This window comes from Diospyros lotus, unplaced genomic scaffold, assembly GCF_014633365.1.
Source record: "Diospyros lotus cultivar Yz01 unplaced genomic scaffold, ASM1463336v1 superscaf1, whole genome shotgun sequence".
Classification (NCBI taxonomy): Eukaryota; Viridiplantae; Streptophyta; class Magnoliopsida; order Ericales; family Ebenaceae; genus Diospyros; species Diospyros lotus.
In genome coordinates, this window is record NW_026267104.1 from 3,607,030 (window position 1) to 3,634,869 (window position 27,840).

The window sequence follows — 27,840 nt, forward strand, 5'->3', positions numbered from 1 at the left end:
CGCATCATATATATAAATTTATAATAATTTTATTTAAAATTAATAATAATTCTAGGGGATAAATTTATTATTTATTTTAAGTATAATACTGTATATATCATGTTAATTTATAATAATTATTTATCAAATTTGTTTGAGAGTATAATATTTTTTTGAATGATTATTAGTTATATTTTCTTTCTTACGTCATGATCATTATTTTTATTTTTAAAAACTTTTAACAATTTGACTTTTTAACGAAAGAATAATTTTAATGAGTGATGTAATTATACTGAACAAGGAGATATAAATACATTTTAATTTAGTATTATTGATAATTAATAATAATAATAGTTGTAAAAAAATCACAGGAGTACTAGACGCCAACAACTGGAATTCTATCATTCTCTGAGGGCAGCCCTGCAATTCGTCGTCAAAAGGGAGGTAAATAGAATAAAAAAAATTCCCGCCAGCATGGCAAGAAAAGGAAAATATCATTGGAAAAAATAGAATAAAAAGTAAATAAATAAACGGCTCAAAACGAAGCTGAGAAACTGCGGAACGCTCGAGGAAGGGGAGAGATCGGCCAATAGGATTCGTCTTCTCATCTCTTCCGGTCGTCGCTAACATCTACCTTGTAGCTTCTTCTGTTTCGGATCGGGGAGAGAGAGAGAGACGGTTGCAGAGAGATGAAGGGCGCGATGTTGAGTAGTACATCATCGCCGTGTTATTATTCGTACTGCAGGGCCCAGCAAACCCTAGAACATCCTTCTCCTCCGTCATCTTCTCGTTCTCGCTCCTTTTCCGCGTCATCGATCAAGGTATCCCTCTCTGTTTCTGTTTGCGCCTTTGTAGTGCACTTATCTTGTGGTTTATACAGGTAGTTGATTGTTTATGCATGTCATTTGCTTAATTTTTTGATTAATTTGTTTAATCAGAATTCCAGCTTATTTGGCACTCGAGTATCGGTGAGTAATATGGTGAGGCGGAGCTTTGCACGTGACGGCAGGACGGGTGGATACAGGCCAGGTGAGCTCTTCCGGTTGTTTTTACAAATTTTGGTTATTTGATTATGGGATAGTTTTGTCAGATGTTAATTTGTATCTATGTGTAAAATCCGTAGATGTAATGCGGTTAACATTGGAATCAAAGCTTTGTTGATATCTTGTTTTTGCCTGGAATAAGTAATTTCTGATGAATGCTTGAAATAGGTTCGTTTTCTTGTTAATCAGTGATTTTCAATATAAATTATCGTTATTTGTATATTGAGTAAAAATGACTATTTAGGCTGCGGCTGTTTCCTTTGTAGTAATTGGGTATGAGTCCTAGAGGTTAGAGCATTATTACTTTAAACTCAAGGATACAACTTCCAATATGATCAACTGGGAGAATCTGGATCCATGGAACACCAAGAAGTGAGGGGAAAGGCTCACTGAGTGGAGCTGATTTGAGTCTGTGTTACATGTCCTACAAGTTAAAGAAGGAACATATCTTGCGGTGCATAAACTGAATACTTTAAAGAAATTGAATTATGGATTGCTCTTCTTTATTTGATGATATTGGAATATTGGAGAAACTTGATCCAACAAAGTTTTCCTAATTTTACTTGGTACTCAACATGCTGTATTAGTTCGTAGAACACTTATATACCGAATTGATGTTAAACCAATGAAGGCAAGTTCTTGATTGACATGTTCAACTTAAACACATCTTATTACTGTGTGACATATGCCATATGTTGTAAGATTCGAACACAAGTAACACTGGTAGCGGTAGCTTCATGCTGCTAGTTGAAGTGTAAAATCTTTTGCTTTCTCTTTGCCGGGTAAGGAGACTAAAAAACTTTAGATTGAACCTGGAATTCATAATTAGTTGCCTCTAAGACCTTAGGCCAATTAGACTGAATTAGTGGTAGTAGTATGCCTTTCCTGCTTCTTGGAGGAAGAGAATCAGCTGTTACAGATCTGGTGTTGAAAGAAAGCAAGTCTACTTTCACTTTTGAAGGACAGCTTCAATCGAAAGCCTTCCCTATCTAGTGGGGAAAATGTGCGATAGCAACCTATCATCCTAATAATAATGAAGGGTCCTATTGTTGTAAAGCTACAGCTCGAAAGCCAGCCTTACCTTCTAAGTAAATCCTAAAGGCCTTTTACTAATAGTTTTAGTTAGGGCTTTTCTCCCTTTCTTTGCTACAGTGAACCATATGTTCTCAAGGATTACTCTAAGGGCATGGCTTAAAGGCATAGGAGGCGGCCATAGCCTTTTAGCTTGGACTAGGATTAGTGTGGCACTTGCCATTTCACCCCTAGACTCTGCTTGAACCAGGTTACCTACTCTAATAAAGTCAGTGTCTGTTGATAATGAAGAAGAAGAGAGATTTTTTGAACAGGACAATTTGGTCACGTAGATCTTCTATTTCACCGGAATTTGTGGATTGCTCCATACAAATTTACAATGGAAAAACTCATGTTCATTGTAAGATCACTGGGATCCGTACGGGGAGAAGAGAATCTAGGCTCTCTAAACTAGACCGACCTGCACCCGCATGTGCGCTTCTCCAAACAGAGGCACACATTGTAACAATTCACCCCGATAGCAGCCTTTGGCTCTAGTGTAACTGATTGATGCGTCAATTTAAGATTTTTAAAATTTTAAGAACTAACTTTGGCTCCTGGATTTCTTGATTTTTTCAACTGACTGAATTGGATCAACTGACTTGTCGCTTTGCAGTTGTATTAATTTAACTGACTGGTTCATTTCGGTTCTGATAGCAAAGCTAAAGTCATTGTTTCAGATATTATTCTCTTAAAGTATGAGTCTGCCTGAAGTTTTGATTTCTTTCCCAAAATGGGCTTTTTCTTTTTGCTCAGTAGTATGGGCTTTTCATGGTCTCTTCCATGTTGTGTTTTAACCATAAACAGGTTGGGTCCTCTCTAATACTGTCTGTATTCATGGATTTCTTATATGCTTTATTTCTTTTGAATAATTTGCAAGGTGATCCTTAATTATTTTATTTTATTGTAGTAAGATCAGGTATTCTTTTTCAATTTTCTAATTTATTCTGTGTTCTGTTTTGCAGTTGTAAAGGCTGTTGCCACATCAGATTCAGTTTTGGGGTTGCCCTTAACTGAGGAAAATGTGGAGAGTGCGTTGGATGAAATTCGGCCATATCTTATTGCCGATGGAGGTAATGTTGCATTACATGAAATAGATGGGAATGTTGTGAGGTTGAAGCTACAAGGAGCATGTGGCTCCTGTCCAAGTTCTACAATGACTATGAAGATGGGAATTGAGCGTCGTTTGTTGGAGAAGATACCTGAAATATTTGCAGTGGAAACAATACAAGATGAAGAAACCGGCCTTGAGCTGAATGAAGAAAACATAGAAAAGGTAATAATTAATTTCTGCTGAATACCATTTACAAAATGAGAGCTTTTAGAGCAGATGCATTTTCTACCATGTTTTTAGACACATAAGGGTGCATATGAACTCATAGATTCCCCCACCCGACAAACAACTACATATGAAGCGTTAATCCTACTATGTGAGGTTGGCTATATGAATTTTAGCTTATCAATTGTCTATCTATGGTCTTATATTCCATAAAGTCCTTATATCATACCTAGGAGTCTCCCATCAAGTTCTTGGTCTTCCTCCACCTCTTTTCTTAAAGGTTTGTTCCATTTCATTCACTCTCCTCACAGACCCTTTACTCTCCCCCCCGCCCCCCAAAAAAAGGAGAAGAAAAAAAGATAATTGGGCTTGCTTTCTAGTCATAGCATGTTCTTTGGATGTTGGGTGTGACGATTCTAGTGAGGTTGGAGTGAAGTCTGCTCCATTGATTAGAAGGCTGAGCAAGGTCAGATGATACATGAATGATGCTACATCTGAGGATCAGGTGAGGTGCAACCACAAAAGCCAGTGGTTTATTTTAACAAATAAACCTATAGAACTCAGTCCAAATGATCATCATAACCTTCCACAAAAAACCAACCCCATTTCAGCAAATGATTAGGCCTCTTACACCACCTAGCCTGTAACTTTCTTAAAATTACTCCTCCTCGCCCTCTCCTTTGCAAATCTCCATAAACTTTTATGAGTAAACACTTTGTTAAACACCTTAGCATTCTAATATCTAAACCTCCACCATCTAAAGGAGTTCACACAATTTCTCAATTAACAAAATAACAATTAATCCATTGCCCAAGCCATCCCAAAGGCATTCTCTTTCCAAATTTTCAGAGGGGCCTGTTTGGAAGGGATTTTCAGTTTTGTTATACCATTATTTTCAAAGCAAAAACAGAAAATTATGTTTGGTTAGTCATTTTCATTTTCAAAATTTTGAAAACAAGAAACTGGTGTTTTCACAATTTCACTTTCTTCTCTCTCCATCCCTCACTGCTTACAACTCTACGCCACCAATTGCCTCATGCCAGAGAAGTCGCTAACAGCCGGAGGGGTGGGGGGAAAATACAAAAATAAGAAAAACAACAGAGTTGAAAAAAAAAAAAAAACAAATTGTCAACCATGTTACGTTTTCATTTACTTAAATGAAAATGAAAAGGGACAGCCCCTGTGTGGTTGACCAATTTTTGCATATGCCCATTCTATTAGGATTTAGGACTGTTCAAATTGAAATACCATGTTGAAGCTTCAAAATCAATTCTAAGTATATACTCTTGTTAACTACAAGTGATGGAAATATGTAGCGATATTGGTAAAGGCATAAATACAAGTGATGCACTTTTTGGGTGCCTATGATGGTTTACAAACTCTTCCAGTTTTAGTATAGGACTTTTTCAGGACCATTTTCATTCGTGACCTTGTTATCTTCTTTAATCACTACTGATTTGGCATTATTTATATAACGAAAAGATTATGTGGTTTACTTTTCTCTAGTTTAATAATACTCAATTGGGCTAGCCTTCCTCTTTCTCCTCCTTGTTCCCAGTTTCCGTGTTGGCTAACAATACTTGAATCAATTTAGGTCCTTGAAGAAATAAGGCCTTACCTAGTTGGGGCATCAGGTGGAACACTTGAACTCGTAGCAATTGAAGAACCAATTGTGAAAGTTCGAATCACTGGTCCAGCAGGAGGGGTCATGACCGTTCGAGTGGCAGTCACACAGAAACTACGGGAGAAAATACCAGCAATTGCAGCAGTTCAGCTTCTATAAGACCCGACTTTCATGTTGGAAGAAGCATCGAGTAGTAATCTGGCTTGACCAGAGGGTGCTTTAAAACTTTGTTAAAGAAGGGACTGGAGGAGTGGCCATAAAAACGAGTAAAACACAATTGATAGCTGGTGCTTATGTATAGTTCCGAACTTATTTGGGTGCAATGCTTTCAGAGGAGCTATTCTTTGCGGTTGTACAGAATAAACTTGATATAGATTAAACAGTGTTATTTGACTGGACAACCCACGAGCAGGATAATTGCTTGAAGCAAAATGCGCTGACTTGTGCCTGTGGACTCGTGATATTTTGATGTGTTATTTCCATTGATTTGAGATATCAAAATCACAGTAACAAACACTGCCCAATAAATATCTGGTCTGCTAAACACTGCAAAATTAAGTTTTTTCTCTTAGAAGATCGATTACTTTCTCAAAGTTCAGGTCCTATTTTTAATCCCAAATGCCGATCGAATTAAGATAAGGTATTGCACAGTTATTTTTATAGAATATTTTAAAATAAGAACATGTACATGCTGCACTTGGAAAAGTGTTTAAGCCATGTCGATGGATGTCTCTTATTTTAAATAAAATAGAACTTACAGATAAATATCTTTCTAACTAATTAGCTGGATAAGATTTATCCAATGTGCATGATGGTTTGTTAATAAAACTAATTTATTAAATAATAAAATACTATAGATTTCCGTATAAAGCAACTCACTATGGAAGGAAATGATTATAGTTCTCCATGTTGGCTTCGCCATCCACAGCCCACAAAACAAATTGAGAAGGAATGCGTTGAATTGATCATATAACATGCGTCCTCATTATGAGGTAAAGACGGCAAAATTTTGATAGGGATACGACTTTCACAAGTTTACCCACAACTAAATAAATGGAGATATCTGATACATATTTGAGCTGGCCTCAATCTTCAATGAGATCGACCCGCCACCATTTTTAGCCGAGCCAAATTCCACAAACACCCAAAACAGGCCGGCCCACGCGTCGCTTAATGGCAGTAAAGTTTGATCACCGAATCAGCACCAGCAGTGAATAACCACGGTTGTCTAGGATGGAACTTACAGTCCATTACCCCTAACAAAGAAGACCCAGAATGATTGAGAATATCAGCACAGTTCAATATGACATATCAAGTTAATACTCTTCATAATTTGTAAGTCGCAGCATTAGGTTGCTCAAGGTTGTTCCTTTTTATTAGATGGTTATCCAAACTAAAATTAATCCTTTAGCTAGGACTAGATGGAGGACAAAATAGAGATGATATAAAAAGCACTAACCTCTTCTATTTTCACTTTCATGCCCTCGGAGAATTTCCAATGGAACAATAAGAGGGTTCTGATTTAGATCTGAGTAAACCATGCCGTGAAAAACATATGCCGTGCAATCATCAGAGCATGACGCAAATAGGGGATAGGAACGATGAAAGGCCACATTGGTAATATCTTTTGGATGACACCTGACATGAGTAAAACCAGAAAGAGCCATTATGTTGAATTTATAAAAGAAGAGTAAGCAAACTACAGAAGAAAAATACCTTCTCATCATTCTCTCACTTTAGAATATTATCCTTTTAATGCATGAAACCTTTTTTTATAAAATTACATGCGTATGTAAACCTTTATATGTGTTTGCACAGGCAAACAAGTACTACACGGTCATGATCACCAGTTGGTTTATGTTTTAAGTCAGTAATCAATACATTACCCTACTGATATTTGCCCATATATCACAAATTTCTGCATTGTTAATTTCAAAGGTTCTCTCTCTGCTATTAAAAGTTAGAAGAGGCATCTGAATGGTCTTCGCCATGATAAATAAAGAAACAAAAAAATTGCAGACCTTTTAAAAAAACATTCTCATTAGGGGGGGGCGACAAGAAGACATACTTTAGAATTCTGTAAGGTTGGGATGAGAGGTCCATATCAAACCAACACAATTTTCCTTCTCTACTCCCCACAATGACATTATCACCTGCAGTATAAAAGCCACCTCAGACATATACAGCAGAAATTGGAACACGACAATTCTTAGATTTAACCTTGAGTGTGAAGAACAAAAACTACAGAACCTATCCATCAATCAAATTACAAATGAACAGCTCAAAGTCAGAGATATACCACCAGGATGAACGGCAATGCAAGAGACTTCACGGAGTCCAGTTTCAAGCTTCTTAATGGGCTTTTGCTTCAATAGATCATAAACGCGAACATTCTTTTTTGTTGAAACAAAGAAGACAGAACGGGTTGGATGGAAGGAAGATGAAACTGGAAGCCCATGCAACTTGAAAGGAATTCTTTGCGTTTGTTTCTTTGATAGTAGGTGTATCAATATTGCTCTCGATTCACGTAACAAAGAAGTTAAGAAATACCATAAAGATGAATGGACAAATGTCTGGCCTATCAAATGAAACTCAACTCTTGCAGCTCTAAATAATGCACTTCATAACAGAGAAGCATAGCACACTAATTTTCAAAATACTCCACCTATATGATTGGCTCAAAAAGAAAAGTAATCAAACAAAATGCATGACCAATAATTCATGTTCTCGGATCAACTAATATCAGAATGTTTGCATAAATTCAATTCATGAGAACTGAATTTGCATTAGAAGACATTATCTCTTTTGCAATACACCACATAGAAAACTTGTCAAGAAGTTTTATTCTAGTCAGTTCCCATAAAATTGGATATTTAAATGACAAATGAGCCCTCTACCAAATTAACCACCAAACTGAAAAAGAAATAAACGTAACACCAGAAATAGAAAAAAAAAATTAAACATCTTAATGGGAATAAAATTCATGAGGAAAACAATTACCCTGAAGCCCCTTGAATTCTAATTAACAAATATTCATGCATGTCTGCAATTTAGTAAAACAAGAACTAAATGTAATTAGCACAAGGATATCAGAAGGCATAACTGTAGAGAAGTAGTCTCCTTTCCGATGCCATTCTACTGAAGACACAGTCTGCAAGATTGCAAAAGAAGAAAGCAGGTTGATTGATAATACGAGGACATTCAATCTTGTTTTCCTTCATCTCAATATCATCAGACAAGTCCAAGAATAAAATAATGGAACAGAATGAAACATTGACCTTAAAATGCTTTAATCGAACTCCCTTGTGGTTATTGTCTTGAGCCCAGGTCACAGTGGATGAAGTATTATTACCTGTGAAACAGGAACGCATGAAAAGATCCAACCATAACCATTTCATATATAACCATCCAAACTGATGCCTAATTCTCACTAACCAGAGGGATCTGGTGCTGTAGGTGTTTCAACATGCAGTACTTCTTTAACCCTTCTCTGGACTTCGTCATCCCCAAATCCAGGGTTTAAAAGGAATACATCTTGTCCCCTGCAAAAAGTTAATAGTAGTTAAATGTATGGACAAGTGTGTGTAAGTGTGCGTGCATGTGTTAGAGAGAGAGAGAGAGAGAGAGAGAGAGGAAAAACCCTATTAAGTGCATTAGACTTACACAGAGACTGCTAATATTGGAAGCTCGGGCAAAGGATTCCATGCCACATGCTGGACAGCTTCACCAAGTTCCCATATTCTAAGACATCTTCCTGTTTCAACCTCCCATACACGCACTGTTCCATCAGTCGAACCTGTGCAGAACATTGTAGATAGTACGTACATGATAAATACTTTCTTTCAAGATTCTTCAAACTAGAGACAGCACATAGATATAAGAATAGGTCCCAAACCTGAAGCAATCCACTGCCCAGAAACCTCCGTAGAAATTGACATAACGGCACCCTTGTGGCCTCTATATTCCAGATAACATGTTCTTGGATAGGGCTTAAGATCTTTACGACTTGGTAGCTTTGGCTTTAGAGATTCAGGATCGATATTAATCTAGAATATAGGGAAGGAAAGGTAATTACATTATGACAGATTAGAAAGCAAAATAAACAAGGCAATGAAGAAATGCCAAATTACATTATCACATATCAGGCATTATGAATTTTTCCCCACACTTACACGTTTTTTCCGAGCTCTAGGACACAAATATAGGTCCAAACAACGGTCAAAGGATTCTTTAACAGCTTTCTCATAGGCTGGAACACTTCTCAAAGATGTAAACCTAAATAAGAAGAAACTTATTACAACTTTGTTTAGCATTAACCAAGAGAAGCAATTGAATGACAGCTAAATAATGATGACTGACATTTTTTGGGAAAGCCAACAAGAAGACTGATATGAACAATACCTTTTAGGAATATATTTAGGTTGGTCCTCCTCGAACATAAGCTGATAAGAATTTATCTCTTCTTGGGTTGGAATATATTCTAGAGAAGGATTATAAGATTCCTCATGCCCTGAAAGTTAAATCCAAAGTAATGAAACAACAAATCTTAAGATTTACATTTAAAAAGAAATTGAACATTACTTCAAATATGAAATTAATGATTAATGTCCATGCCAGACCAATGGATGATACCTGGCAATTTCGGCTTTGGTGCAGGAATATAAGCCAATCCATGACTAGTCTTTTCAGATGAGCCAGAATCATCTCCCCACAAAAGATAGAACTGTGATTCTTCTTTTGGTTTGTCAAATTTTATTAATCCCTTCCGAATAGCCCTCACATACTCAACCACCTGTCAGTTGATGGCAAGTCAAACCATGAAGACCAGAAACATATACAGCCACAGAGTTTCAAACATCTAGCAGACTCTCCAACACTACTTTTGGCATTTACCTATGTTAAGACCTAGCAACGAATTCAGATTGTTGCATCCCAAAAATCTTCAGTTGGAAAAAATCAACTAGAAATATGATTATGCAAAAAGGATGCAGAAGTAGAAAGTCATCAAACATTTCGGTATCAACAAAGCCTTGTGATATATTAAAGAAGCAAGTGAAAATGACACAAGCACAACCATAACCACAATCCCACGTAGGAATCTAAAGTGAAGACACAAGGGCAACCATAATCAGTGATTACACAAGTTAAATTTCCCAAATAATGAATAAAGAACCTACTTTTTACGCATAACACCTCATTATCTTACATACTTAGAAAATCAAAAGCCACAAAATGCACCTTTTTACTCTCCCACTTTGATGGAATGAATCGCCTCTTTGGTTCTGGGGCATTAGAAAGTGGGTGTTTAGCATCTTCCCAGGTAAACCAATCAACATAAGGCTGCATTCAAGAAAATGAAATGTGAAACTTTGGAAACTTCAAGAAAATCATGCACACAAAATATAGGAGAACTGGAATTTCCGGTAGCAAATTTAAAAGATTTATGATATCTACAAGAACCATACAATAAGGTAATGGCAATATACAAAAGAGTAAAAATTACAAACCGCATAAGGATCAAAGTCAGCATGCGGTGCTTGTCCACTCAGCAATCTCCGTATAAGTTTAGTCTCATGTTTTGTAAGGTCAACTTCCTCATCATTGTACTCATCATAGATTTTGCGCCTGATGTTAACGGTATATTAAAGAAAGGGTAAACATAGACAGTCCCATATTCAACAGTTGGACAGATTCAAAGCCAGTTGAATGAAGATTTGAGTTAGACTCATTAAAATTTGACAGATGTCAACGTTATTTTCAAAGAAACAAATTCTGGGAGTTGTATCCAGATAGCAGAGAAAGAAAGGTAAGAATTGATTGTACCCACAGTACCAGGCACAACTGTATAGTCATGATCGTGAAGGTTGAGAACTCACCAATTTTTTGAGTCATCGGCACTGGCTAGAAATGAATCCAGTTTGCTTTCCCTCTCCTTTTTCTTGATCTTCTTCCCTCTGATGTCATACCCAATATGTTCCTCATCCTTGTACCACTCCAAAGGAACATCCCCAACTGTATTACGAGGAGCAACCTATCTTGTGAACAAAGAAACCATATTGATCAGAAGTAAAAATGTAAAATTACCCAAACAAGAGTAGGGGCTTACTAACTTTAAGTCTGTAACAACAATGCGCACTGCAATTTAAACTGGACGATATTCATTACCAGCTTAATATGGAACCATATTTACTTGCCAAAAAAATAATGCAACCATATTTAAAAAAGCACGGTATGACAATTAGGAACTTCAGTTGCAAATTGCAATAGTTGGCAAAAAAAATAACTATAGAAAGTAGTACCTGACCTTCTGTTTGGATTCTGAAAAGAGTCTATACTTTTCTCATGAGAAAAAGAGAGTCAACACCTTACTTGCACAAAAAGCTTAAAGCAAAAATATAACACACCTCATCTTCAGAAGAATCGCTCTCTTCAACTCCCTGATGTTCTTCGTCACTAGCTTGATCCTGCAGACTGTGGTCATCATCAGAGCCATCATAATCACTAGACTCATCAGCACCACCATCATCATCACTAGAATTACCCATCTCCTGCTACAATTACAATAAAACCATCACAAACCTAAGAGGTGCTCGCATTTAAATTTAGAAGTTACAAGAACTGGAAAAGGGAAGAAAATAAGTACGTAAATTCCCACAAAATCTAAAATCAAAGAAGTCCGTACCTTGTCTTCTGCTGGGAATTCACTCTGTTCTGATCCTGATTCTGTCAATATGCCATCATCCTCGTCGAAATCCTACAGCCACGGAGATTAACTCATTGAACAAATCATAAAAGCAGACAGCATGCATCAAAACTAATCTTCCACGAGTACACCATCTGAAATTACGTGTCTAAAGGAGAGAAACTCAATGGTGAAATAGCATCGGACCTCAACTACGACAAAAGTTATAAATTTAGTTATCTTCAACCGTCAGCACTTTTCTTTGTTAAATGCTCCATTCTACCAGAAACCCTGAAGTAAGAAAAAGTGAATGTCAAGTACCTCGTTGTCGTCAGATCCGGAACTGGAAGGAATCTCCTCGGCCGCTGCCTCTTCTACTACTTTGTGCTCCAGTTCTCTATCTGTTGCAGACTCTTCCCTGTTCTTGTGCCTCATCTGTATAGTAATCCGTCTCTCTCCGAACAAGTGCAAGCCCAGAAACTCACAGTTGCAGCTAGGGTTTTTGAAGGTTTCTAGGGCCAAAACAGAGAGGAGGGAGGCTTTAACCGATTGCGTCTTTTGTATGCATGGCGGGTCGGACTTTAAACCTATCGGGTAGGGCAACGCCAATGACCGGAGGGCTGACATGACCCGACCCGACCCGACCCTCCCAGATCACAAAGACCTTGTTTGGGAAAATATTAGAAATCTAGCAAAAACACAAAAAATGTCAAAATATAAACTTTTTTGTTACTTATATTTCTAGTATGATTTTTTGTTACTTCATTGTGAAGTTAATTAAAGGTCATGATTTTGTATACCATATTGGACAAAAAAATAAAAAAACATAAAAATTTAAATAATTATTCATTGATAAATATTTATAAAATATACCTTAAAACAATAACTATTAGATTTATATTTGTATAATTTATGTCATATTTTTTATTTATTGAAAAATATATGCTCTTGTTTTATTTATCTATCTATTTATTGTTGGTCAAGTCTATATTTTTGGCCTTATACTTTTACATTTTTTTGTGTAATTATTGAAATTTTTTATTATTTTAATTACACCCCTAAACTTATATTTTTCAGTCAATTTAATTTTTATATTTTGACATTTTTTTGTGTGTCAATCTAAACTTTTTATTGTTTCAATTATACCCATGTACCTGCATTTTTTAGTAAATTTAACCCTTTTTACCTTTATATGTAAAAAAAATAAATTAAGATAAGTCAATTTAATTTATTTTTTTACATATCAAAGTATAGGAATTAATTTGACTTGAAAATGTAAGTATGTTAGTGTAATTGAAATAATAAAAAATTTGAGTTGTTACATGAAAAAAAATAAAATACAAAATTTAAATTAATTTAAAAATATAGATACAAAAGTATAATAGAAATAATAAAAAATTTAAATGATCACACAAAAAAAATTATAAGATCAAAAATATGAATTTGAACATCTATTTTCTATTAAATGTGCAACACCGTACATGAGGCACCAAATTTTTTTATTCCTAAAATACCTTCCACTATATTACGTAAAAAAACAAAATTTTTATTCTAATTAGATAAATTAATAAAAACAAATTATAATTTATCATTGTAAATGATAAACAAATCTTATTTTGATTAAAGAAATTGATTGTTAAATATTTTTATTTAATTGCAAAATATTTGTATGTATTATTATTATAAAATTTTGAATAAACACAACTTTTTAGTGATGACAATCCTCTTGCAATTTATCTTTTCTGTTGAAATTGAATGTGCGAGCGGTGGAAGACCGTACAATGATAATAATCTCAAGAGATGGAGCGAGAGACTTTAAATATAAAGGGATTTTAATTATTTTAAATCTATTTAACTAAAATTTAGGTAACAATAAAGGGTAAATTACAGTATATGACATTACATTTCATTTACTGTATTTTTCTAAACATGAGAGGTAGTTATTGTAATTATTTTAAACATCAAAATAATGTATATATTTTAAAAATATATATTATAATTTTATACATAAATTTTTATATAAAATATTTTATACACACAAAATTTAAGGAAATTTATGATAAAGGTTAATATTAAATTAAAATACATTAATCACCTTTTAGTTTTTACGAATGTCACTGATTATTATTTCTATTGTATTCAAACTTAAATTTAGAATTCAAGCAACTGTGGTATTATAGTGCCTGACATCTAGCAATAGGCTATATGTCACCAATGGCATGGCCCCGCAATTATAATTTAATTAATTTTATTTTATATGCATTCAAATCTTAAATACATATGATAATTAATTGTGTTATATAAATTTGAAATTGTTGTGACATAGAATTGTCAAGCATTCACCTAGAGATGTTTGTAATAAATAAATAGGAGTGGGTGTATTTTTAATGAATATATCCAAATGGGCATAAATTTTCAAATAATAAATTATGAATAAATAGTAAGTAAATAATTAATAATATTAATTATCATGATTTGGAGGGAAAAAATGTACAAGGAAAAAAATGACACATTTTCTTATAAATAACACAGCAAAATTAGCAAAAAATACTTTTTAGTATGGTTCCCAAGAGTTGGGATTCAAGGCTGGTATTTATTTCCAAAAGAACATTGTTTCTTTCCGGACAACTTGTCTTCATTCTTGAGGGAGCTTTTTTTTCATCTTTCCAAGACAGCTTATTTCCAATCACATTCTTTCCAGATTTAATATATTTCGAGAGTCACATTCTCTCTGGACTTAAACGTTCATTTTGAAGTGTGCTCCTTCACGGGCCGCCACCTTCTTTTCCGGACTCACGCTTAGTTGTTTCTTTCCAAACTCAATGGACCCAGTTTTCTTTGCGCTCATAGTTTTTCCAAACCCATGTTCTTTCCAGACCAGGCCGCATTTCCTTCCAGACTCAAGTTTATGTTCTATTCGAGTTGGGCTGGCATTTTTTTTTGGGACTCAAGTTCTCTTCAGGCTGGGTCGCGCCTCTCCGAACCCATGTTTATTTCGAACGTGACGATTTCTCCGGATTAGCTACACCTCTCTTTGAACAACATTTCTTTTCGGGCCCACCATGCCACATTGCCTTTCTCCAAACTCATATTTTCTCTGGGTGCCAAGTGGCTGCTCCTACTCCTGTCCCAGAAAGCCGCGTGGCCATGCAACCTCGACTGCACGATGAGTCCGCGCTCGTCGCATGGGCGCATACCTGCATGCTACATGGTTCGATCCCTCCCCCTCCAGCAGCCCAAGCTTCTTCGCACACGGGTGACCACCTGACCTGCAAGTTTCCTCACTAGTGTATGTGCACATAACCACTCCAAGTTTTTGAAATTACATTTAAACCTCATAACTTACCAAAAATTCTTAATGACCTCCCCAGTCGCACATTGCAACTTGCATGCGTATAATCCCATGTGGGCCCTCTCGACTAAGCCGCATGGCTACCCCCAAGCTCTCCTCTTTTCAATTAAACTGCACATAGATGCTTCCATATATTATATAATGTCTTACAATATTAATTGGGTGTAATCTCTCTCAGAAATAATATATTAAATTCAGAGTAATAAACAACATTTGAAAACACCTTCTGACAACCCAGAATATTGCCCGAGCATGTCGTATAGAGACCAAGAACCTGCTTTGACAACTCGTTGCAAGGCTCATATTATTTCGGATGACTTCCTTGGCCATTTTATTATTCGAATAAAGATTCATATTAAGCCCGTTCAAATTTGACCAATGACTTTAGTCCTCGCGATCACCATGTACATGTTTATCCTCGACGTTTGGTAAAAATACTATAAATAACTTATCAATAGTCATAAAATGTATCTATTTTATGTTCAATAATTGCATCCTTTTTTTATTGCACACCTGGCAGAAACCTCTAAAAATTTTATCGGATGAATATTTTATTTCGCATACTAACTTAAGCATTGAATGACATATGCTAGTGATGAATCTTTACATACCTTCTAACTTATTTTTATGAGTACAGTTATATTCCAAACACATGTAAATATACTCTTAGATGGATTAATTATCTATCAAAAATACACCGATAACTTATTCGATACTCCTATCAAGCAATTAGATATTAGAGCCATCCACTACATATTTTTATGAGAAGACACTTGTCAATTGTTTGCCTCGCCCTATAGTGGCTACAATGTTTTCACACAACAAATATTAATTGTTGTATTTTTTATAATAATAGAAATTAGAATAAAATTAAGCTTGACTATGTGTCATACCTATTTTTCTTTTCAATACAAGTACATTCTAATCAAAACAATTTAAATTACATAAACATAATTAATTAAAGTACTCGTAGTTTTACTCGTTGATAACAAATATAAATACATGTCAAAATTTACTTATAATAGGACTCAAATCTAAAACTTTTAGGTGGTGTTCTCTTCGTGTTTCAGTTTTCAATTTTGAGTTTTGAATTCATTTTCAATTTTGTGTTTTGAGTGTCTATTTTGAGATTTTTGAAAATATGTTCTTTTTGTCATTTTGAAAAACTGTTTCTTAAAACAAAAAACTAGAAAACGCGTTTGCTTTGAAATTTTGAAAAACATCATTTTGTAATATTTTATTCAATAAATTTAATTTAAAATAAATTATAAACAATTATTAATAAATTATAAATTAATAAAAAAATATATATTACATATCATATTACACATTCATATTCAAATAAAACAAAACAAAAATCAAATAAAAAAAGAATTCAAAACAAAGAACACAGAACGGATGGGGTCTTGCACAGAGGGGAGGCGATGATGGTGGACACGAGATGCAAGGGGAGCGACAGTGGGGGGTAGACGGGGACTCTCTCGGCCGGTGGCGGGCGCGGTCGACGGCGGTGGTCGCGGTGGCAGTGGTTGATGCGGTCGACGGCGGTGGCGGAGACGGTGCTCTGTTTCTGGGTTTGCGATTTTTGGGTGTTTTGGAGAGAAGAGAGGAGAGGGAGAGAATGGATGGGGTCTACCAGATTTGGGGGGAGAAGGGTGGGTCGATGGCGGCTTTCGATGGTGGCGGGCTAGGTCGACGGCGGCCTTGGCAGCGACGGAGATGGCACGCGAGGTCGACGGCGACTCTGGCTGCAACGGAGATGGCGGGTGCAGTGTTTGGCAGAGGTTTGAGAGAGAGACAAAAGAGAGGAGAGAGAGAGGAGATTCGAGAATGAAGGTTGGGGCTCGAGGGGGGGAGCGTCTGTCACTGCGTGAGAAGAAATGCTGTTTTCCGTGTTTTCATTTTTTACCCATGTTTTGGTTGAAAACAGCCAAAACGAGTTTTTCTTGTTTTGGATTTCCTTTACAAAATTTTTACTTGTTTTCGAAAATGTGTTTTCAAAAATAACAAAGAGAACATGTTTTGAGTGTTTTGAAAAATTGAAAACAGAAAATGGCACGAAAACGACAAAGAGAACACGGCCTTATATTTTCAAAACTTTGGACTTCTACCTTGCTATTTAAATATTATACATCATAATGTGATGTCATATTTAAATTAGATGCTTTCTTGGTTTGTTGTGACTAGATTATGATGTGAAAATATGCTTTGGTTTGCACATAAAAAAAAGGATAAAATTGGATTATCAAATGACATTGTGTATGATATTTGATATTATTAGACTTATTACATAAGATTAAATTTTATAGGATAAATTATATAAAATCCCAATACACTTAAGGATTATGCGTAACTTGTCTTCTTGTATTTTTCATTACACAAAAAAAATCCATTACACATTTTAAATGTTGCAATCAACCATCATTCATTATTATTATATATAATTTTATGTAGCAATCTACATAAAAATATTTATATATTAATAAAATACAAAATTTTGCATTGATCAACTTAATAGATTGCACAAAATTCTATATAATAATAACAGACGGTAGCATATTGTAATATTTAAAAAGTGTAAGGGGTCTTTTGATGCAATTAAAAGCATAAATAGTAAGTTATATATGACCCTGAATATAAGAAGATTTCATATAATTTACCCAACTTTAAATGATTTACGAACTAATGTAAAAGATAACATTAAACTTATATGATTAACAAATTTGTTAATCATATAAGTTTAATGTTATCATATAGTGTGTTGTTATTGAGTTTAGGGACGATAAGACATTTAGGGTAGGGGAGAGCATTCCGTAGATTTGGTTCTCGAAATAAGAAAAATTAAATAAATTAAAATTATGTAATTGAAATAATAAAATTAAATAAATTAAAATAATTAAAATGATCAAAAATAAAAATCGAACTAAAATGATGCTTAACTTGAATCGAATCAAACTAATAATTTCGATTGATTTGATTAAATTATTTCAGCTAACCAAATTTTGCTCACTCAGGGGTGCAGAGGATTAGACCGAACTTAGAGAAAAAAAATCCACATAATTAAGGATTTGAGTTCAAGGAACAAGAAGCAGAAAACGGGTCGGGTCTAATGGCGGAATCTGGAAACCGGATTTTCCAACGAAGGCCAAGTAGGAGTCGGAGAAGAGTCCTTAGTTTGGTCACAATAAAACCAGTTACAATCCACCGATTTCTCCCTTTCGATCTTTCTCCCGATCCAAAGCTAAGAAGAAGCTTCACTCTCCCAGCTGCTCTATCTCTTTCTCTCTCTCTATCGCACGCAACCGCTGACAGATCTTCAAGCACTACCTCTCTCTACAAAAGACAGAGTTCGTGCAGTGAAATTCAATCGAACATACGTTTATGCGTGCGTACAATCGCGTACACGGCCAATTCAATTCGATTTCTGTGTAGAAGAAGAAGATCTAGGAGTGACAGTGTTACAGTGAACGGATGACCTGCGAGAACTAGGGTTTTATTGTTTTGGTCTGCAATCATGGCCGCGGAGGCGGTTTCTTCTCAAAGCTGGAGGGACTCCTACAGGGGCATGTCCTCCGACAACATCAAGGGCTTGGTATTGGCCTTGTCGTCCAGCTTCTTCATCGGCGCCAGCTTCATTGTCAAGAAAAAGGGCCTCAAGAAGGCCGGTGCCTCTGGAACTAGGGCAGGTTTGTAGCCTTCTCCTCTTCACTTCGATCTTATCGATTTCATAGATATAGCAACAGCATTTTGATTTATTTATTTATTTTTATCAGTTTTGGTGGCTTCTATTTAGGTGTGGTAGTGAAACGAAGTAATGTTGCAGCTTCGGTTATTGTAGTTTCCCGTGAATCCGATATATCCGTGCAAATTTTGTGGGGTTTGTAGGTTCTTACTGCTGTTTGGCATGTTATTGCCCAAACCATACTGATTTGTTTTTCGGTAATGGTTGCACTTTATTTTCACCAAAGCATCTATTTAAGTGTAGATCAAGAGATTAAGGACAATAATTGTACAATGCAGCAAAGGAAGACTTGATTTGGAAGTTGCATAATTTTGGGATGACAAACAAATATCTTTTGACTGAGTAAATTGGAAAAATTACCTGATCTGAAGGTCCAGCATTTAGAACATTTGCCCAACCAAACCAATGAGTGACCTGATTACATGCTTTCTGAATTGCAACCAGCTTTCTTGTATATATTATTCAGATCCAGGAGTTTTATGTTTCTAGCTGTAGCTGTCTTAGAATGGCGCCTCTCTCTCTCTCTGGGTCTCATGTGGCATGATTTTGGGGTGGTGGGATGGGACAATTTTTAGGATTTGGATTTCTGGAACTCTCAACCTTAGTAAATTAGATTGTGAAGTTATTTATTTTGTAAACGGTAATGATTTCCTAGATTTCTTTTACAGAATTGTTTATATGTCTGTGGCACTTGTTGCTAATATCACAAAGCTTCTACTTGCACATTCTCCCTCATACTGCTCCTAGTTTTATTCATCGTAGTATACTGCTTTTTCTGTTAAATGCAACTCTAAGAGTAGGAAGGATTCAACAGCAGACATGTTTACGAGTTTAGCATGGCTTGAATTTGTACATCTAGAACACTGTATTTGCTTGCCCTGGGTGCTATCTATTTGGAAGTTGTCAACTTTAGATAATTAATTTAACAAGTGACATTCACTTTGATTTATTTTTGTACCCTTTAAGTGCGTATTGAATACATGAAGGGGCATTTCTTATGTGCATATGTTATGATACCTATCCACAATGTTTATGCATCATTCATTCAGTAGCATTTACCCATCATGTTGCTATTTTACACACTTTTGTATAATTTACCACAATTATTTTCCAACTTACCTAGCACGTAATTTTTTAGTTAAAGAAATATTCACCAATTATTTTGGCAGGTGCTGGAGGTTACTCATACTTATATGAACCATTGTGGTGGGTGGGCATGATAACAAGTAAGTTTATATAATTTGTCTTTGTTATTCATAAATTGTTAAGATGAGTTATAAGGGTCTTACAAAAGATAAAGTCATAGATAGAAATGACCGGTGAGCTAGAATTGATGTAGCCAACCCCACGTAGTGGGATTGAAGCTCGATAAGAAGTAGTTGTATTTATATATTCTCAAGATCATTGCTAGATTTTTTATGGTAATTGAGTTCTTTATTTTTCTTGTAGTTCCCTAAAAATTGGTTCGTGATTTGTATTTTGTTGCGTACTTGCTTATTTGAATACGCATAGCTACGTGTGGTTGTAGGACATGCCTAGTGCAGAGATGGAGGGATAATTCGTTTTATGGGTTATGCTGTAAAGGTCCGCTGTCCTGAAGTGCATCATGTTGTTCTATCCTCCCTTTACCCTGAAATCTCCAATTTTGAAGAAATTCTAAAGAAGCTATGAAAAAGTCAATCTCCTATTTTTAAAGATTCTGCCTTAACTCTGGAGATCAGGTAATGCCATTAGCAGATAACTAGGCGCACTCGCTAATGAAAGCATTTTCTGTCGCTAACCCAGAAAGGTCAAGGAAAACAGCACCTGCTGGCCTATGTTCACACCGACTACAATAACAACTGTAATGCATCTTAATTCCAATTGGGTGGGGTCTACATCCACACTATCTATGTAGCCAAAATAAATTTGAACTCCATTCTCCACATTTAATGTCCTTAACAAAATCACCCAAAGACATGTAATGCCCCTCCAAATATCAAAAATGGCCTTTAATGTTTCCTGTCCAACCACACAAAAGTACCATATCTAACTCAATAACCCTCCTTCACCTATAATTATCCCAGGAAGTAACCTCCAAACCCGCATACCAAGAAAGGTTTTGTTGAAAGGTAACTACTTTCTTACACCTAACGACCTCCTACAAGCTGAAGGAAAAGTCTCTGTCTGCTGATTGAAACTTGAATTCATCCTTGAGGACTTATTATGGCAATGAAATTGTTGAAGCTTAATGTGGTTGTCTATTGGGGGGCACAAGAATAATTCGAGGACTTGGTTGTTGCTTCTTCATATGGATGAATGGTGGATATTTAATAGGAAAGACAAATTGCATTAAAACTGTGTTGAGAGAAAATATAATAATATAAAACCTAAAATTACCACTGTCTCTAGTATTTTAACTTTTAGATGAATTGGTAATTAACAAATTAATATCTTACTAGGTAAAGGTCCTAAGTTCAACCCTCATCCATTAACAATATTCAAATTATGCACTAAATTTGGCCACACGTGATAGGGTGTGTTGGGAGGAAAAATAATAATATAAAAGATCAAATCACTCATTTTTCTAATTTTTTTAAGCTTTTGTGAGTTGATGTTTAATACTTGGGTAAATTACACTTGGCACCTGAGGTTTCACTAAATAGAACATGTACCTCCCACATTTTGGAAATTAAACTGAGCTCTTCTCAGTCAAATATTTGTTAAGATATCTGTGTAATTTAATAAAACTTCAGGGGTACCCCGTGTAACGTAAATATAACCTCAAGGGATGATCTGATATAATGTTTGAACAGTAGAGTAGAGGGAGGTAGTGTAATTTTTGAAAAGTGAGAAGTATACTCCCAATACTAATTCCAAACCTCAGGGGATCTGGGTGTGATTTATCCTTAATAATCTAACAAACTGCAAGTTCATAAAACTTCTTTTAATTCCTAAATTGACAGCAACATTTGGGTAGTTTCAATCATACCCACTTTGTAGAACTTGTTTAAGGTTTTCGTTGATAAATTTTCTTAAAATCGTGGATAGTGCAATTTTTCTTATTGCAATTGTTTGTTAATTTGTTCAAGAATTTTTATTTTTTTTATAATAAGAATCTGTAGTCACCATGACCTTATTTCTTCAGGTTGTCAGCTGAACCATTGTTATTCAGCAAATATATACTTTTTTATAAGACTAGAAAGGTACCTAGGGGCTACCGTCCATGTACCAAAAAATAAGATTAACCAGGTACTAGATCCTCTGTACATGAACTCAAAGAGTTTGTACAAAATCCAAGATTTGACATCAAAGTTCATCAACATTGATAACCAGTTATATAAAATATAGAAAAGCCTATTTTGTAATCACAGCTTGGAAGGGACCTATAGTTTTGACTCCAGATGATTCACGTCAAAGTAGGTGGACTAACAAAGGTGACTTTTTCAGTTTTTCTTTATCTTGCTCACTCGAGCTCCTCTTTATATAAGAACATGAGATTTTTCACATGCCAAGGAAAGACCTCTCTGTAAGAAATAAAATATACGAGAAAAATTTTATAGTACTTTGCTTGCATCTAGGAAATTTGGGTTACTCATTGGAAATATTTTCTACAACTCACTTTGCAACAGTTGGGAGAGGGCCATGTTTCTACATAACTTTATCCTTGTTTTGTGAAGAGGCTGTTTCTACAACTTAGAACCTGTAACCAGTAATAAAGGAGCAACTTTATTGTTGAGAAAAAGGCATGCTCTCATTTGTTAATCTGTAAACCGCAAAATTTTCATGTTTGGAGCATCTATTATTATATGAAGATTGAAGATTAAGTATTCAATTAGTTCAAACTTGTTTAGTAAAGGAATGAATATTATTAATTTCGTTATTTTTTTGCTAGATATAGATATTCTTCTTTTAACACATAAAATGTTGAGTAAAACTGCCTTACTGTTTTTTCTTTGAACTTCTGCTACTAAACATTCAAGCTTGAGTGCCTAGGTATTTGTGCAATCATTATTTCAGAGATCCAATTCTGTTCGGTCAACATTTGATATAAGACTTTTTAATGTAATTTATAATCTCTTTCACATTTCTTTTGCTGTCTATGGTAACTCCTGCGAGGAACTGAAATGCTATTCAACTTTATTTTCCTTGCATATCCAGTACAATAGTTTCTTTGCTATTGTCAAATACAGTAGTTTTTATGAAAATGTAATGTGAAGGTCATTTTTGTAACAGTGATTGTTGGAGAAATTGCAAACTTTGCTGCTTATGCATTTGCACCAGCTATTCTGGTTACTCCTCTTGGTGCGCTCAGCATTATTATCAGGCACGCCAGAAAATTACACAGCATTTTTAAATTTATTCTGTGATTTGTTGCTAAAGATAATGTTGTTTTGCAGTGCTGCACTTGCACATGTCATGTTAAAAGAGAAATTACATATTTTTGGAATTCTTGGTTGTGCTTTGTGTGTTGTTGGTTCTACTACCATTGTTCTACATGCTCCTCAAGAACGTGAGATCGAATCTGTGACAGAAGTGTGGGACCTTGCTACTGAGCCAGGTAACTTTTGCCTTTATTGCAGTCTTCTTGTTAATCCTTCACATTTTTTTTTTTTTTATCTTTTTTATTGGGTAATGCTTTGCATAATGGAAAAATTAACCAGAAAGTCTAACAAGAATGATATGGTAGACTTGGATTTTATCACTTTGAAATATGAGTCATCAAAGTGCTTAGATGTTGAAAATGCTACCACCACATCATTCTGGTAACAGTTTCTGCATTAAAAATTTTGGTAGCATAGTCCCTGTTTATATTGATTTTTTGCTGATCTCTCTCTCGTTTTAACTTTTTATAGTGTTACAATGTGGATTTAATTTTTTTTTTCTTGTGTGTAGTTTTTCTCTTATATGCAGTTCTGGTGCTAATAGCTGTTTTCATAATTATATTTCACTATATCCCACAATATGGTCAGACGCATATAATGTGCTATATTGGAGTTTGTTCTCTAGTTGGTTCATTGTCGGTATGTATTGGCCCCTTTTTTGGTTTAATTGTTGGAGAGATTACAATCCCCATTTCCTGCACCAGTTCCTTATTATTTTGTATGGTATTTCTCTGACAGGTCATGAGTGTCAAAGCACTTGGAATTGCCTTGAAGCTAACATTGTCAGGAATGAACCAACTAATATATCCTCAAACATGGGCCTTCACTGTTATTGTTGCCACATGTATTATTACTCAAATGAATTATTTAAATAAGGTAAATCACATTTTATTTTCTTTTCCTCAGTTTTGTTATATTTTTTATCTTGGTGGTTTCAGTTAATTTCTGCTCTGTACATGCTTTATTTTTATGATTTACATTAGTTTTATGTTAGCAGTTGCCATTTTGAAGATAACTCTTGAACTTTGCTAGTTTTGAACACTCTAAAACTGGTAGTTATCTCTCTCTCTCTCTCTCTCTCTCTCTCTCTGCGCTGATGGAACTAGTTGGTCCAAACTTGAGTTGAATGTTTCTTCAGCTGCAGTGACAACAACAGCCAAATATGAGTGGGTTGGGTTAGGTCCAATATCCAATAAGCTTCTGTGAAGTGACATGCTCCCACAGAAAATAATCCAGGATTGCATTGGTTTGTGCTAGTGATCAGTCTGGCTATTGTAGGAAATTGATGTTTTGATGATTGATTCATCCCATACAAGATTTATGTGTCAGCCAGTGACCTTACTGGTTGCAGCTCAATAATCACTGTTGCTTTGATACCATGTTCATGTGTGAAACTTTTTGTGGATACTTCCTGCAATTGGTTTATATTTGCTTATTCCTTGCTTAAATGAGATGTAAAACAGGTTATTCATGTAACTGTTTGCTTTTACACACCTGTACAGGATAGACAGGTAGACTTGCGTCGTAAATGAACTGTCAATTGTGAGTAGGAAATCTTTGATACTTGAATGACTTATTTCAGACAAGAAAGCAACTCTACCTTTGGCACCATAGACAAGAGTTACTAAGCTTTTATTGGAATCTAAGAAGGATGAACTGTGAAATTATGAAATTGAGTTACAGACAGAAGAAGAAGAAGAAGAATTACTGAGCAAAATGCACATAGCAATGATATGTGTGGGGCATGACCCTATTTCTTCTTCTTCTTCTGGTTTCTTTAAGAACTTGTGATCTCTTCTGTGTACACATAATTTAATTCTTAATTAATTCTTTGAGTATAATTGCTGGATTACTTTTAAATGAGCAGCATGGCTAGCATGTGATCTGACAATATAGATTCCTTTCACAAGAAGCGGCTTAAATTTTTTAGTATTTTTAACTGTTTGTTATACTAGTTATGGATAGTCATTTGACTTAACTGGCCTTGTGTTCCCTTCCATTAGTTTCTTTTTTCCTTATTTTTTTAGTTCATTTTTGCTGTTAGTTTATGTATATACTAATTTTTTTCATGTTTTCCTTTCATTGCTTTACTTTGAGTGCAGGCGCTTGACACATTCAACACAGCTGTTGTATCTCCTATATACTATGTCATGTTCACATCGCTTACTATTTTGGCAAGTGTAATCATGTTTAAGGTAATTCTATGCAGATATGCAGATGAACTAATTAACAAGCATTCTCACTCGATAATATTTGTTATCTGGGAAACTGCTATGGTAGAACCATCACGAGGAGTTGATTCCCCCTGATTAAAATATCTGGCAAAGAAAACAACTCTTCTGGAAAGGGATGAAAAGTAAAATTTTGCAGCTTCAATAAAAGTTTCAAGGAGTAGTTTTGAGGAGGAGAACCATCTTATTATGGGAAAGTTTATGTTGGAGAATACATCATGGGGAACCCCATTTGAATTTTCTTCATGCCTCCTATAAATTTAGATGAATATTGGATATAAATTTCAAAGAGAAAAAGAGGATGAGTGGGGCCCCAAATAAACTGTTTCGCGTTTTTTGAGTAGGTATTTTATAAGAAATGTTGCATTCTAACCTGGTGCATAGCAGTTGCTTCTCATCTTGTTTCCTGTACATGAATTCTTACTCATCTGGTGACAAACTACTGCTACCAGAGCTCTCATGATAGGGGTCCTGGAAGGTGCTGGGTCATGGTACCTGCCTTTTTAGAAAAGGAGTAGGAATTAGGTTGGTCTGGAAAAAGTAAAATGAATATTTGTTCTACTCTTATCTCATGGCAGGCAGGACATCTTCAATATATTATCCTTTGACAAGAGTTACTAGAAGAAATATATCCTGGAAAGAACCCAAAATATAATGTCCATGGATGGGAATACCTTAATACCTTTTTAATTCAGATGTATATTTGCTTGAAAAAGAAGAGAGCAAAGCATTGATAAGTTGTTGATCCCCCCCCCCCGCCCCCCCCCCCCCCCCCCCCACCCCCCAAAAAAAAAAAAACAGCATTGATAAGTTGAATGGACTTGAATGAGCTTTTCAAAAAAGCATTCATGGTTGGGTAGGCTTGTCTGAAAATGTTATCTGTAAAAGGGGTTAAGGACTAAGAAAAAAGAAACAAAATAAAAACAAAATAGAAAAACAGGAGTGCATCATTTCTATCTTTGGATTTGGGTAGTAGAATTTTGTAAAGAAATGATTTTGGTTTAGCTGCTTGTTTCAATTTTCCATTACACTGCTGATTGATATGCATTTCAGGCATTTGCTTTATGAAAAGTTTTGACTGTTCTGCTCAAGTTTTTGAGTTTGTCTCTTTGTATACTAGGATTGGGATAGGCAGAATCCAACCCAGATTGTAACAGAAATGTGTGGGTTTGTGACAATCCTCTCGGGAACCTTTCTCCTTCACAAAACAAAGGACATGACTGACGGTACGCTCTCATTTACTCTCTCTTGTATGTTTGTTATAAAATTGTGATATTGCAACAGCAAGTGAATGGTGAAGGCCGGCTAGCTTTGACTTACATTTCTTTCCAAATGGAGGAGGATATAATTTACACAAGCACAAACCTTTTGTTCTGGTGTTTTCCTGCTTGGAAATGTTCACAAGTTTCTCTGAACAGTTGGATTAATAGCGTTGGCAATCGTAATAATGCAGGTTTGTCAACATCTCCATCCGTGCGATTCCTCAAGCAAACAGACGAGGAGGACGGCCTTGTAATGGAAAGCATTCCTCTGAAGCGGCAGGATTCATTGAGATTGACTTAGGGGGGGGGGGTAGGGTATGGGTAGTATCCTGCTATTCCGGCGAAACTGGTAAATGCTTCTCTTGGGGAAGGGACATGGAGTATATGTGAAAATTGTATTTCTTACAAAGAAAGGCATTGGAATCGTGCAGCCCCAAATGCTTGCGTTGGGGAAGGGATGTTTCTATTTTATTCATTCTTTCCCCCCTTTTTTTGTACGGAACGCGTGACGTGAGGGGTGCCTTTGCCTTGAGATACAACGTCAAACCCCGGACTCCTGGGGTGGTGCAAGGGAGGGACAAGTCTCGTAAAAGGTCAGTTGTTTTTCTTCACTTTCCACAGTTATTTTTGAAGCTTACAATGTAATTATCTCCATTGAATCGAAGACCTTGCCATTAGGAGGAAAGTGTGTAGGTCATTTATCAATGCTTCTCAGTACTTGTAACATTTATTGCCCTTCACCATCAAATCTCGTCTCCTCCTAAAAATTTAAGCGGAATGGCAATCATTTTTTTTTTTTTTTTTGGGTCTTCTCTTGGCCATGGTTTGACTGTATTGGTTAATCGTGTATTTTATTGTTCAGCCTCGTTTGTTTTGGGATGAGAAATTATTTCATGTTTTTAAGGTACCTGGCAATACAAATATATATATATATATATGGGTGTCAAAAGTATTTTTGTATAATGTAAAGAGTATTATATAATTTTCAACTATTATGTCCACTGAAATTAATTTTATTGTTATGAATATATGGATATAAATGTTGCACCATCTTAAACTAAAACTCAGTCTTGTAACGTACCTCCTGTTTTTCTCCCATTTCTTTTCATAAAGCTCTCTCTGTTTGGTTAGTTATAAAATATTTTAAATCAAAATAGAATAGAAAAAATATTTTGATAAAACTCAAAATAAAAAGCTTTATTATTCTGGCA

At 35.3% G+C, this 27,840-nt stretch overlaps 3 protein-coding genes across 4 annotated transcripts; 2 read left to right on the forward strand and 1 right to left on the reverse strand.

The window, feature by feature from the left end:
- Positions 1-519: 519 nt before the first annotated feature.
- On the forward strand, positions 520-5,428 carry LOC127793025 (nifU-like protein 2, chloroplastic). The gene is made up of 4 exons (XM_052323766.1): positions 520-800; positions 918-1,008; positions 3,059-3,369; positions 4,967-5,428. The coding sequence occupies exons 1-4, from the start codon at positions 669-671 to the stop codon at positions 5,153-5,155; spliced, it is 723 nt and encodes a 240-aa protein (XP_052179726.1). The 5' UTR covers positions 520-668; the 3' UTR covers positions 5,156-5,428.
- A 509-nt stretch (positions 5,429-5,937) lies between these two features.
- On the reverse strand, positions 5,938-12,218 carry LOC127793024 (ribosome biogenesis protein BOP1 homolog). Of its 2 annotated transcripts, none has more exons than XM_052323765.1 (18): positions 12,000-12,218; positions 11,679-11,750; positions 11,401-11,544; positions 10,873-11,027; positions 10,504-10,621; positions 10,235-10,336; positions 9,629-9,788; positions 9,398-9,506; positions 9,169-9,271; positions 8,892-9,042; positions 8,660-8,792; positions 8,432-8,538; positions 8,275-8,348; positions 8,087-8,147; positions 7,296-7,523; positions 7,065-7,149; positions 6,456-6,634; positions 5,938-6,252 (listed from the first exon to the last, which is right to left on the reverse strand). In XM_052323765.1, exons 1-18 carry the CDS (start codon positions 12,111-12,113, stop codon positions 6,167-6,169), a joined length of 2,181 nt encoding a protein of 726 aa, XP_052179725.1. In that variant the 5' UTR covers positions 12,114-12,218; the 3' UTR covers positions 5,938-6,166. The 2 variants fall into 2 exon arrangements, with proteins under 2 accessions (XP_052179725.1, XP_052179724.1); XM_052323764.1 differs by having other exon boundaries at positions 11,401-11,547.
- Positions 12,219-18,156: 5,938 nt separating this feature from the next.
- Positions 18,157-27,427, forward strand: LOC127793059 (probable magnesium transporter NIPA4). The gene is made up of 9 exons (XM_052323826.1): positions 18,157-18,716; positions 19,942-19,998; positions 22,988-23,078; positions 23,152-23,312; positions 23,648-23,775; positions 23,875-24,012; positions 25,239-25,331; positions 26,488-26,593; positions 26,821-27,427. The coding sequence occupies exons 1-9, from the start codon at positions 18,545-18,547 to the stop codon at positions 26,928-26,930; spliced, it is 1,056 nt and encodes a 351-aa protein (XP_052179786.1). The 5' UTR covers positions 18,157-18,544; the 3' UTR covers positions 26,931-27,427.
- The last annotated feature ends 413 nt before the right edge of the window (positions 27,428-27,840 follow it).